At 43.6% G+C, this 12,821-nt stretch overlaps 1 protein-coding gene across 1 annotated transcript in view; it reads right to left on the reverse strand.

Annotated features, from left to right (window-relative positions):
* The window catches only part of DARS1 (aspartyl-tRNA synthetase 1), a 103,664-nt gene that overhangs the window by 24,549 nt on the left and 66,294 nt on the right, over positions 1-12,821 (reverse strand). The window contains exons 10-11 of the mRNA XM_060256967.1: positions 5,630-5,777; positions 4,382-4,528 (exon numbers count right to left, since the gene is read on the reverse strand). Coding sequence (XP_060112950.1) covers positions 4,382-4,528; positions 5,630-5,777 — 295 coding nt within the window. The remainder of the gene's footprint in view (positions 1-4,381; positions 4,529-5,629; positions 5,778-12,821) is intronic.

The following is a 12,821-nucleotide window of genomic DNA, read 5'->3' on the forward strand; positions in this document are numbered from 1 at the left end:
CTTTGGCTAACGAGGAATCCCGGGGGGGGGGGGGGGGGGTTCTTTTTGGCCTTGAAGAGTCTCCGGAGAAGAATTGCATTCCAGCATCTATAGAGGATATCTGGGGTCGTTAAATTGACTTAAATTCAACATATGCCAAGCTTCTTAGGGACTAATTAATCTTGGATGAGAAACAGACTGATGTGTTTGAAGGTCGGGACTTCAAAGGTAAAAAGATCTTTATCTGTTGCTCCAGGACTAATTTGGGAAATATTTGGAAGGTAAACGAAGGTCTGGACACTTAAACAACTTGTAATAATAAAGGAGGAGGGGGAATTTTGGACTGAGTTAAATAGACATAAGGCTTAAAAAAAGGCAAAAGCTGAAATTGTTTTGAATACTTGCGGTCACCCCCTCCGAGAGTTGAAGAACTGCAGATCAACAAGACGTAACAGGAAGTGACGTCTGGGAACATCGTGAGACTTCATAACTATAGAAACGAGACTTTGTGACAAGAGTAGATGGAAGAGGCCATTAAGGGAAGGGAAAATTACAGGCATCCTAAGCCTCTAGGACTAAACCATAGAGAAACATAGTTCACCATTTTGGAAAACTACAATTTTTAAAAATTAATATCTGGACTCTGGGGCATAGGAGGGAGGCGATTTTGGACTTATCTGAAAGGGCATGCCCTAATCTATAAGACTAGACCATTTATTTATTTATTTATTCTATAACTTATATCCCGCCTTTCCCATAAAATGGCTCAGGGCGGCTCACAGCAAATGATAAACAATAAAACAAAGCGCAGAATTATTACATTTAAAAAGTCAAAGCATTTAAAAATCTAAAAACCTTAAAATCTTCACATTAAACTATACAGTATATTTCACTGAAATCTGATAAGCTACCTTTATCTAGTCAGGCGTAGGCTAACCGGAAGAGGGTTGTCTTACAGGCCCTGCGGAACTGAGTAAGATCCCGCAGGGCCCTCACCTCTTCCGGCAGCTGGTTCCACCATGTGGGGGCCATTGTAGAGAAGGCCCTGTCTCTGGTTGTCTTGAGACAGACTTCCTTAGGCCCGGGGATGGTGAGAAGGTTTTGAGTCCCAGACCTCAGTACCCTCTGGGGAACATGTGGGGAGAGACGGTCCCTCAGGTAGGCAGGTCCCAGGCCATATAGGGCTTTAAAGGTAATAACCAAATTTAAAAAGAATTTGGTGACATCAATTGTAAAGCCTATATTTACAATGGGAAGGCAGTGATGTCAGCCCCAAAACCACTACAGACAAGAGCTAAGACACTAGAAGAGGGCAAAAAGGCTGATAAAAAAAGAACAGAAGGATGCCATGGAAGCAAGATTGTCCAAAGTAATTAAAGACTCTATAAGCGAATTAAGAAGGAAGGAATTAAAAAAGAAGGAATTAAAAAAAGATATAGAAGTTCCCAGTAAAGAGTTCAAAGCAGTATAAAAAAAAATCCAAGAGGTGGAAGAGAAAGTGAAAGACCATGATGAAAGAATTAATACAGTGGATTCCACTATTAAAAAATTGCAGGATAAAGCAGTACTGCAGGACTGTAAATTAATGGAAAATCAGATACGTGTGAGAGGTGTGCCTGAAAAGGATGGTGATTTAAGGAAATACATAATAAGGATTATTGCTGAATTTGTTGGAGATGATCCTGATGAGACTAATCACTTCTATGACTATATCTACAGGGTCAAATTCAGAATATGCAAGGAAAAATAAACTACCAAGAGATGTGGTGGTGAGATGTGTAACAAGAGACTTGGTGGGAAGGATTCTAAGTAAACTATATGAAGGCAAGTTGATTATGGAAAGCAGTGACGTCAGAATTATGAAAGAATTACCAAGGAAAGTCTTAAGTGACAGAAGATTATATAAAAAACTGACTGATCAACTGAGAGAGAGTCAAATGAGATATAGATGGATTCTTCCAGAAGGCTTGGGTTTTGAATACAAGGGGAAGAGGATTACCATTACAAGCATTCAGGAGATGGAGAAGTTTTTGGAGGAGAATAAAGAATTTGGAGGTTCAGATTAAAACAGAAAACCATGATGGATTACAAAATATTATCTTGGAACGTAAATGGACTTAATTCACCACAAAAAAGAAAGGCAACTTTTCATTGGATTGGGAAGCAAAAATGTAACATAATTTGTCTACAAGAAGTACATATCAAACGATTGGATTATAAATATTTGTGGAATAAGCAACTGGGTGTAGAATTTTATTCATTGTCTAAGGAGAAAAAAAGAGGTGTGGTTTTTTTTATGTAAAACAGGATTTGGAACCAAAACTGATGTTTAAGGATGATGATGGCAGATATATTGCAGTGGAAGTGATGATGAACCACAAGAAGACTTTGCTACTGGGACTGTATGCTCCTAATGGAGCAAAAGGTTCTTTTTTAAAGGATATTATGCAGCAACTTGATCAAGTGACATATAAGCAAATCATGTTAACGGGAGACTTTAATGGTACAGTTAAAAATATTTTGGACAGATCCGGGAAGAAGGGTAACAAAGGTAAACTATCAAAATCTTTTTTTTAATTAGTCAAGCAAGGAAATCTTGTAGACATTTGGAGGGAGAAAAATCCCACAGTCAGAGACTATACCTTCTCAGCTCGACATAACTCTTAGCCTGGGGGCTCTGTAAGGACCAGGAACCCAGATTCCTTCTGCTCCCAATAAGGAAGCTGACCCTCCAGAAGGAGAGCCACACAAACAAACAGGATTTAAAAGGGGACTGTATATTTTAAAAAGCTATCATGAAGGTAGAATGCCAGCAGGGGGGTGGGGGCTTTCCAGTGTTTTTGCACTGAGTGTCACATGTATGACTATCTGCCCACAGGACAGAAGTCTTGGGTGTGTGCTCAATGCAAGGAGCTCCTGGTCCTTAGAGAACGAGTTCGTACCCTTGAGGCCGAGGTGACTGACCTGGAGAAGCAGAAACAGTCAGTTAGGCACTCGGAGAAGACTCTCGGGGACGTCTTAGATGAGCCCCGCTCTGAACGTGGCAGCCCCGTTGCTAAAATTTGCTTTCCTGAAGTCCAACCTATATGCCTGTCTACGTAAAGCTTTCCCCTTCCTCAAGACTGTAAATTCCAAAATTACATGGTCACAACTACTCCGGGTGGCCACTTTCACCTCTTCAACCAGTTCTTCCCTCTTAGTAAGAATCAAGTCCAGGATAGTAGATCTCCTTGTTTCCCTTTCCACTTTTTCAAAAATTAAGTTCTCAATGAGACAAGTCAGGAATTTATTTGACCTTTCATTTGTAGCAGAGTTGGACTTCCAACAGATATCTGGGTAACTGAAATCTCCCGCTGTGTCCTGTCTCTTGGAAAACTTTGTAATCTGTTCTAGGAGTGTCTCATCCAAGTCCTCTGCCTGGCTTGGTGATCTGTAGCAGAACCCCTCCATAATATCATGATTATTTCTTACTCTTTTTATTTCTACCCAGAGACTCGCAACTCAACTTCAGATGCTCGGATTCTTGTATTCCTCCTCCACATATAATGCTACTCCTTCCCCCTTCCTTGTTTATCCTTTTTAAATAAGTTTAAATAAATTGTACCCCTCAATCCTAATATTCCAGTTGTGAGTGTCATCCCACCCAGTTTTAGTAATGTGTATTAGGCCATAGTCCCCTTCCTGTTTTAGGACTTCAAGTTCCCTCCTGCTTGTTTCCCATACTCTGCACATTAGTCCAGAGACATCTGAATTCATGGTTTATGTGCCCTGAAGTTTTCGTTTCTGTACAAACCCGTGAGTTAATGTTTCCTCACATATGTGTCACTTCCTGCAAATCTTTAGCATTCTTATCTCGTTATAGGTTTTGAATTTTTGTCTTGCTCCCTCATAGGATTTAGTTTAATGTGCTATGATATTCCAGAGTGAATGTAAGTATTTTATTTAGTCTTTCACTAGATGGCATCTGACTGAGAGCAAGAGGAGTCACACTACTTTGCTGCTCATTGCTTTCAGAAGAATTAAAGAAGGAAAGGGGCTGTAGAACTTACTCAAGGCTCAGCCACCTCCACCCCCTACTGAGTCTATTCCCCATGCCTAGGAGCTAGAATTTATCTCAAGGTCCTCCCTCTAGATGTCCTGTGTGTTCCTCGGAAGGGAAGAGGTGACTGCAACAGGGTTTTTTTTAGATATGACATTCTCTCTAAGAGGAAATTTATCCCACAGTACTTAAATGCTCTTGCCTGTGTATAAATCTACAGCACTTCCTAAAGATAGGATTGAGATTTATGTGAGAGTTTGGCAATGCAGGAGTTCATTTTGAAGAGATACAGTCCAAATTAAGTTGAGAATGTGTTTCACCCACAGATGATGACACAAACTCATTGTAGTAATAGAGCCATACCTGAGATCATCTTCTTCACCCATCTCGACTCCAGCTTCCCGAAGCATGGCTAGAGCTTCCTGGTACTCCAGCCTCAGAGTTGGCTCCAAAAACTTAAATGGCTCACATGGAAACTGTTTATTCACTGTCTGAATTTCAGTTTGGAACCTGTACATGGAGAAAACAATGTTCTACATATCAAGCAGAGAACATCAAAAAGCAATACCATCTTTCACCCCTAGAGTTCACTCTAGCACCATGCAAAAATAACTTGCTAGTTTTTTAACTTTCACATCAAGAGGAAATGCGTTTTATTTTTTACATCAGGTATGTTAAAAAGCACATCAATGCGTCTTTTCTTATATAGTAATTGCAGGATGTTATTGGCGTGCACAGGGCTTTTTTGTAGCAGGACCTCCTTTGCATATCAGGCCAACCCCCCCCCCCCCCCCCCCCCGTAGCCAATCCTCCAAGGGTTTACAGGGCTCTTCTTACAGGGCCTACTGTAAGCTTTTGGAGGATTGGCTACTTCAGGGGTGTGTGGCCTAATATGCAAAGGAGTTCCCGTTACAAAAAAAGGCCTGGATGTGCATAAAATATGACAAACTATCCTGCAAGGATAAAGGTCCATCTTGCCCAGTACTCTATATCCAACAGTGGCTAGTTTTATACCCAAGAGTTCACAAATGAAACACACAGATAGCCATGCTCAGTTCTTTATTTTGAGACAAGACATCTGTGAACAGAGAAGTTCCTGCCTCAGTCACCATGGCTACGTGCCATTAACAAGCATAGCCAACACTGTCTCCAGCCCTAAGCTATGCAATCAAAAATATTGGCAATGAACTCCACTGGCTGACTAAACACATGTGCCTCTTTTATTGTCAGTAGATTAACCAGAGTTCTACAGTTCTTAAGTAGAGAATGATCTGTCATGATTTTCAATACACTAAGATGTCTGGACCTTGCTGGTTAATAGTAGTCAGATATTGAGTCATTTCCACAAGATGCAGAAGGTTGATGTTTGCTTTGCACATAGTTCAAGACATCCCTCACACACTAGCAGTCAACAGTCTAGCAGATGGTAAGCCTGTCACAGAATGCAAAGCTTTGGGACTTCCCCAGTCTGACTGTGCATGAAGAATTTCAAGGGCTGGCCAGAAACACTATCTGGGTATTCCAAAGCATGAGCTATATTTGCTGAATAAACTGTTTACAGCATTCTCACATCCCTTTACTTTTACAGTAAGAACAAAAAGCCCCCTTTACCTTTCTTGGAGTCCTTTGAATATCTGCACCAGAGTGTCTGCAATCTCATCCACCACTTCATGATAATGGTAATCAAATGCCATTTCAATATCCAGACCAACAAACTCTGTCAGATGTCTATGAGTATTTGAATCTTCTGCTCTGAATACTAGGAACATAAGAATGCAACAAATCTTAAAGAAAGAAGTCTAGCCATGCAATTAAAATGAAGGGTGGGGGGACCCCACAGCACCCAAGTGCATTGTTTGAGTCCACAGCACAGCAGCTCTTACCTGAATCAGGCCTCTTAAGCTCACCAGAAAGGAGCTGTTTTCAAACACTGTGAGGGATAATACTGTAGAAACAATTCCTTCCTGAATTTTCAAGCTCAACCAGGTATAAAACAGAACCTTCACTACCACCCTCATGAACACATGAGGCTGCCTTATACTGAATCAGATCACAGATTCATGCAAGTCATTACTGTCTACTCAGACTGGCAGCAGCTCACCAGGGTCTCAGGCAAAAGTCCTTCACATCACCTCCTACCTGATCATTACTGGGGATGCCGGGGATTGAACCGGGGACCTTCTGCGTGCCAAACAGCTGCTCTACCACTGAACCACAGCCCCTCCTCCCTCAGAAGTAAATTTAAAAATCATGGCAAGTTAAATACTGACAGAAACAAGAGACAAAAAGGTTGGTTTTGACCAGGGTAGTCTGAAAACCAGATGTTATAAAGAAGTGAAACAGCAGCCCTACAGACTTCAACGAGACATTGGTGAGATTTCTCTACAGCAGCTGGTTTGTAATTTTCTCTATACTCTAGGCTTGTGCACTAAGCAAAGGACTTAAGTATGTGTTATAGATTCAGACTCCATTGTTCATGGCAGTGCTGTAATGGTCTGGATGCATGAGACTCAAGTCACTGGCATCATGGGCTGCAGGAATCAATTCCACCAAACAGTTCTGCAACCACAAATCAAGCATTAAGCCCCTTGAGTTGTGTGGCTCTGGGGAGGAATTCTGGGGTGACCCCCTCCTTTTGCTGTGCTGGTCAGATGGCTCCTGCCTGGGGCACGTGCCTGATACAGAGCAGGGGAGGGGTTTGGATGACAAGTTAGTTTGCCCCCGCCATTTGAACTTTTGTTAACCCAACACTTTTCTTCTGACTGCAGGGGCAAATAGCTCTGCAACCACAAGTCAAAGCATTAAGCCAAGAAGAGGACAAAAAGCTGCCTTAAATAGTCTGTCTTGCAAACAGCTCCAGTCCATGTTACTCAAAGCAGCGCCATAGTGGAAGGCCACAGCCAGCCTCTCCCCCTTACGACACTATGAGCCAGGGATTCCACGCTGGTGCCGTGTGCACAATTTCTCTCCCTTGACGGGGTGTGTGTGACATGTGGTTTCTATATACAGTTGCAATGTGGGAGAGAACTGTGTGTGAAGACTGTGTGAAGAGTTGCATGGCCCTGGATAACTTACAGTTCAAATGCTTCTGTATTGTTGGGGAGAGAGCAGAAACAGCATGTAACACTTCTACTGCTAACAAAAGAATCAATACATTGTGAAAATCAGAATATAAAAATGCATGGCTTAGTGTGCACTGATTTCCAGAAATATATATTAATAAACCTCCTGCCATTTTGTAGGTCCACTTTAGTACGCCTGCAGTAAAGTAATTGTCAAACCAAAACCCATGAATGGAATAACTGATGAACTATATTAGACTTTATAATGCAGCAGCTCAGCTGTTGATAACAGTGCCTTTCCGGGCACACATCCAGCCGGTGGTATGTCAACTGCATTGGCTACCAATTGAGTACTGAATCCGTTTCAAGGTTTAAGTTTTGACTTTTAAAGCCTTACATGGCCTGGGAGCGACATATCTATGGAACAGCCTCTCCCCTTATGTGCCCCGGAAATCACTACAATCCAGCACACAACACCTGCTGACCGTCCCTGGCCCGCAGCACACCCGTCTTGCCTCAACCAGGGCCTTTTCGGCCTTGGCCCCAGTCTGGTGGAATCAGCACCCTCTAGAGATCCAGGTCCTCACAGAATTGTTATCTTTCTGCAGGGCCTGTAAAATGGAGCTATTCCGCCAGGCCTTTGGTTGAGGCAGCGGGCATCCTACTCCACAGACTGGCCCTATGTGGCAATCGACCTCTGCTGGCATATAAATTTATTTTATTTACTATCTTTGGTTCATATCATATGTTACCAACTGAGCTGCAATTCATCATTTTGTCATGATCTGTCAAATTGTTCCCATCACTCTGGTTTTAACTGTTATTTTTATAGTTTTTAGAATGTTGTGATCTGCCCTGAGCCCTTCTGTGAGAAAGGGAGGACCATAAATTGCCTAAAATAAACAAACAAATAAATAAATACTTTTGCAAAAAAATTCATGAATTTTTGCAAAGTATTCTTTATAAATTCTAATACAGTTCATTAGTTATTTATATTCACAGTTTTTTTGTTTTGGTTTCACATGGTCCATTCTGTGGATCTCTTTTGCAGTAAAGTCACTGGCATGCATGCCAATCACTCCAGGGCCAGCTGCTGTATTATATTGCAATGGCCAGTGGAGGGCAGCATTGCTCTGCTCCTGGTTCTGGTTCCCGCTGAATGTGTTTGTTCCACCTGCAAGCTCTGTTAAGGTGGCCAAATGGATGAGCAGCTGTTTTGTCAAACTTCTGTTTGGTTTGCAGATTAGAGGGGGAAGGATTTGCAGGCCTCGCTCCTTGTGCAGCTCCAACACTGAGTGCATCCCCCCCTCCAGCATCATGGCTGCTGCATTTGTAACTAAGAAAACCCCAAACAACTGTGCTACTGCAATCAAGACCATAATATAGATAAATTAATTAAGAACAATTATGAAACCGATATACACGGGACATTACATAACATGAAAGAAACCAGACTGTGCAAAGATGTCCTTCATAGAGATTTCAGTCTATCAGAAACTGCAGGAATTCCACTGGTAAAGACATCAAATGTTCAGAATTTGCAATTACACAGTCACCATCTATGGTCTTCTTCACTCCAAGTCTGTCCTCTTGAAAAGTGTTGTATGAAAACTTACTTCCATAAATGCATTTGCCAGCTTACTCCATCCCGTGTTTCACAGCCATCAGTTAAAGCCACTGCTTTATCAAGAGCCTAAAAATATATAGCAGCATTCTGACAATAAATGTGCAAAGAGAGAGCCACACTCTGATCATGCCTGTAGAAAAGCAAGCTGTTACACATACCAGAATAGTCTGGATTACAAACTCAGCACACAAAGCTTCCAAATCTCGGCAAAAATTTCTTACAGGTACACACTCAAGCATCTATGACAAACTGACCATTTTAACTTGCTTGCCAGGGTGTAGCCCATGAGATATTTAAAGAGACAGTCCCAAAGGAAATAATTCAACAGCATTTAAAGACCAACGTGTCATACAAACACAAAAACAAGACAGGTAATTTGTTTGGCTCAATCTCCCAGGTTCTACTGATTTCAATAAAAAAATCCACAATGCTTTTTTTCCCCATTAACACCCTTTGTAAATCTAGTGGTTTGTACTGTTTGTTTTCAACCTTCTGTATAACAAAAAATTCAAGGGCACCTGTTAGAACCCTTGTCCAAGTTTATTGACTATTATTTGAAACCATTTGCTCCTGAAATATCCAGCTACATACGTGACACCCCTGATTTTATTTAAAAGACAGAATGTTTCAGTATAACTGCAGATGCGATGCTGGCCACCATGGATGTACAATCCCTGCATACTAAGATGCCTTTTTAAGATTTGAGGCTTAGTTTCCTTTTTTTTGGTGATGATATCTATCTTGATCCACCTGCACACTTTTTATGAAGCGCATTTTTGCATAGTCTGGTTACTTTCATGTTATGTAATGTCCCATGTATATAGGTTTCATAATTATTTTTAATAATCAGACAAATGAATCGGAAGATTGGAAGCTCTTACCGTGAAGCTTCCTTCTCGGAGGTCCTGGAGTGGGACGGTCCGAAACTGTTGGGACATACAAAAGCAATATGTACCCACTACATTCAATGTAGAACCTGTTGTAACACCCTGTGGCCAAAAGCCGCTTCGGCGGATGCCCACCTATCCACCTTATAATGCCTGGTGAACGAATGAGCAGAACTCCAGATGGTTGCCCTACAAATGCCTTCCAGGGACGAGAAAGACTTGTACACTGCAGATGTGGCCGCTCCTCGTAAGGAATGAGCCGTAATTCCTCCTGGAGGCTCCAACCCTGATGCTGTGTATGCTGCAGAAATACATTGCCCCAACCACCTGCTCAGGGTCAAAGACGTAACTGGTTTTCCCAAAGAGGGTGAATTAAAGGAAACAAACAAGGACTCTGACCTCCTAAAGTCCTTGGTTCTGTCTATATAAAAACTCAAGGCACACTTAACCTCTAACCGATGCCACTCCTTTTCCTTCTCATGCTTGGGATTGGGACAGAATGAGGGTAAGACCAAGTCCTGAGACCGGTGAAAAACTGAATTCACTTTAGGAATAAATGTCGGATCAGGTCTCAACACTACCCTGTCCTCATGAAAGGTACCAAGATCTTTATCCACAAACAGAGCCTGCAACTCAGATACCCTGCGAGCAGAGGTCTCTCTCTCTCTCGGATTGACTTCACGAACGAAGATTTAAGAAGGGTGCAGTAGTCCACGTCTGCTGCAGGCTCGCTGGTGGCTGACAAGACCAATGCAGGACAGGCAGATCTGGCCACAATGGCTGCAGGGAAAGGTCTGATTTGGGGTTGGTGCTGTAGCAGTGCGATTCTTCCTCAATCTCCTTTTGTCCTCAAGACCAGCTATGCGTGCGTTCTCAAAGGAAGAGACAGCCTGGTGGATGGTGTGCCTCCATGCTTTGCGATCTGAGGCTAGGTCAGACCACTGGTGATGGTTGATGCGACAGGTGCCAAGGGATTTCTTCAAGGAGTCCTTGTACCTCTTCTTTGGTGCCCCTCTATTTCGATGGCCGGTGGAAAGTTCGCCATACAGAGCAATCTTGGGAAGGCGGTGGTTTTCCATCCTAGAAATATGCCCTGCCCAGCGCAGCTGCGTCTTCAACAGCAGTGCCTCGATGCTTGTAACCTCTGCCCTCTTAAGGACTTCAGTGTTGGTCACAAAGTCACTCCAGTGGATGTTGAGGATGGTGCGAAGGCAGCGCTGATGAAAGTGCACAAGGAGTCGCAGGTGATGACGGTATAAAACCCACGATTTGGAGCCGTAGATGAGGGTTGTCATCACAACCGCTTTGTAAACATTGATCTTTGTGCCTTTTTTCAGATGCTTGTTGCTCCACACTCTTTTGTGCAGTCGGCCAAAGACACGGTTTGCTTTTGCCAGCCTGTTGTCAATCTCCTTGTCGATCTTAGCATCTGAGGAGATGATGCACCCCAGGTAGCTGAACTGCTGGACTGTCTTCAGAACTGATTCACCCACAGTGATGCAGGGAAGGTCTTCCTGGGGTGCAGGCTGGTGGAGAACTTCTGTCTTCTTCAGACTAACTTCTAGGCCGAATAGCTTGGCAGCCTCTGCAAAGCAGGACGTCATATGCTGCAGAGCTGATACCGAGTGGGAGACGAGTGCAGCATCATCAGCAAATAGTAGCTCTCGGATGAGTTTTTCCATTGTCTTGGAGTGGGCCTTTAGTCGCCTCAGGTTGAACAGGCTGCCATCAGTGCGATAGCGGATGTAGACACCATCGTCATCATTTAGATCTACTGCGGCTCTTTGAAGCATCATGCTAAAGAAGATTGTAAAGAGAGTTGGCGTGAGAACGCAGCCTTGCTTTACACCTGTGCCTATTGGGAAGGGCTCCGAGAGGTCGTTGCAGTGTCTGACTTGGCCTCGCTGGTCTTCATGTAGCTGGATGATCATGCTGAGGAACCTTGGGGGACATCCTAAACGTTCCAAGATTTGCCACAGGCCTTTCCTGCTAACGGTATCGAAAGCTTTGGTAAGGTTGACAAAAGTCACATATAGACCCTTGTTCTGTTCCCTGCATTTCTCTTGGAGCTGCCTGAGAACAAATACCATGTCGGTGGTGCTCCTGTTAGCTCGGAAGCCGCACTGGCTCTCTGGGAGGAGTTCTTCTGCAATGGTGGGCACCAGTCTGTTCAGGAGTATTCTGGCAAGGATTTTGCCTGCGATGGAGAGCAGGGTTATCCCCCGGTAGTTGGAGCAGTTTGACTTTTCCCCTTTGTTCTTGTGTAGAGTGATGATGACTGCATCGCAGAAGTCTGTTTGCCTTGTTCCCAGCAGGTGACAAGTACTTTGTGAAGTGTGCTATGTAGTACTGTGCCCCCATGCTTCCAGATCTCTGGTGGGATTCCATCAACTCCCGCTGCCTTGCCACTTTTCAGTTGCTTGATGGCTTTAACAGTCTCTTCTAGGGTGGGGATCTCATCCAACTCTGTTTTCACTGGTTGAAGTGGGGTGAGGTGGATTGCTGAATCTTGAACTACGCAGTTGGCACTGAAGAGAACCTGAAAATACTCCGACCACCGGTTCAGTATGGATGCCTTGTCTGTGAGGAGCACTTGTCCGTCTGCACCATGCAAGGGACTCTGAGCCTGATATGATGGGCCATATACTGCCTTCAGGGCTTCGTAGAACCTTCTTAAATCACCAGTGTCTGCACACAGCTGGGTTCTCTCAGCAAGCTTGGTCTACCACTCGTTCTGAATGTCTCGAAGCTTGCGCTGGAGGTTGCTACATGCAGCGCGAAAGATTGCTTTTTTCCGGGGACAGGAGGGCTGAGCAAGATGTGCTTGGTAGGCAGATCTCTTTTTCGCTAGTAATTCTTGGATCTCTTGATTGTTCTCGTCAAACCAGTCCTTGTTCTTCCTTGTGGACAGGATGGTAGTTTTTAGGTGTTCCCAGAGTGCTTCTGGAGAAGGGTCTGTGGGGCAACTGGGGTCCTCAATTCTTGACTGGAGTTTTGCCTGGAAGGCAGCTTTAACTTCGGCTGACTGAAGGCTGCCAACCTGAAGCTTCCTCCGAGGGATACCTCCTCTCCTGGGTGTGGGTTTAAAGTGAAGATGGAGATTGCAGCGTACAAGACGATGATCCGTATGACATTCCGCACTGGGCATTACTCGGGTGTGTAAGACATCTCGAAGGTCTCTCTGGCGCACCAGAATGTAGTCGATAAGGTGCCAGTGCTTGGACCGT

The sequence above is a fragment of the Heteronotia binoei genome, chromosome 16 (assembly GCF_032191835.1).
Source record: "Heteronotia binoei isolate CCM8104 ecotype False Entrance Well chromosome 16, APGP_CSIRO_Hbin_v1, whole genome shotgun sequence".
NCBI lineage: Eukaryota > Metazoa > Chordata > Lepidosauria > Squamata > Gekkonidae > Heteronotia > Heteronotia binoei.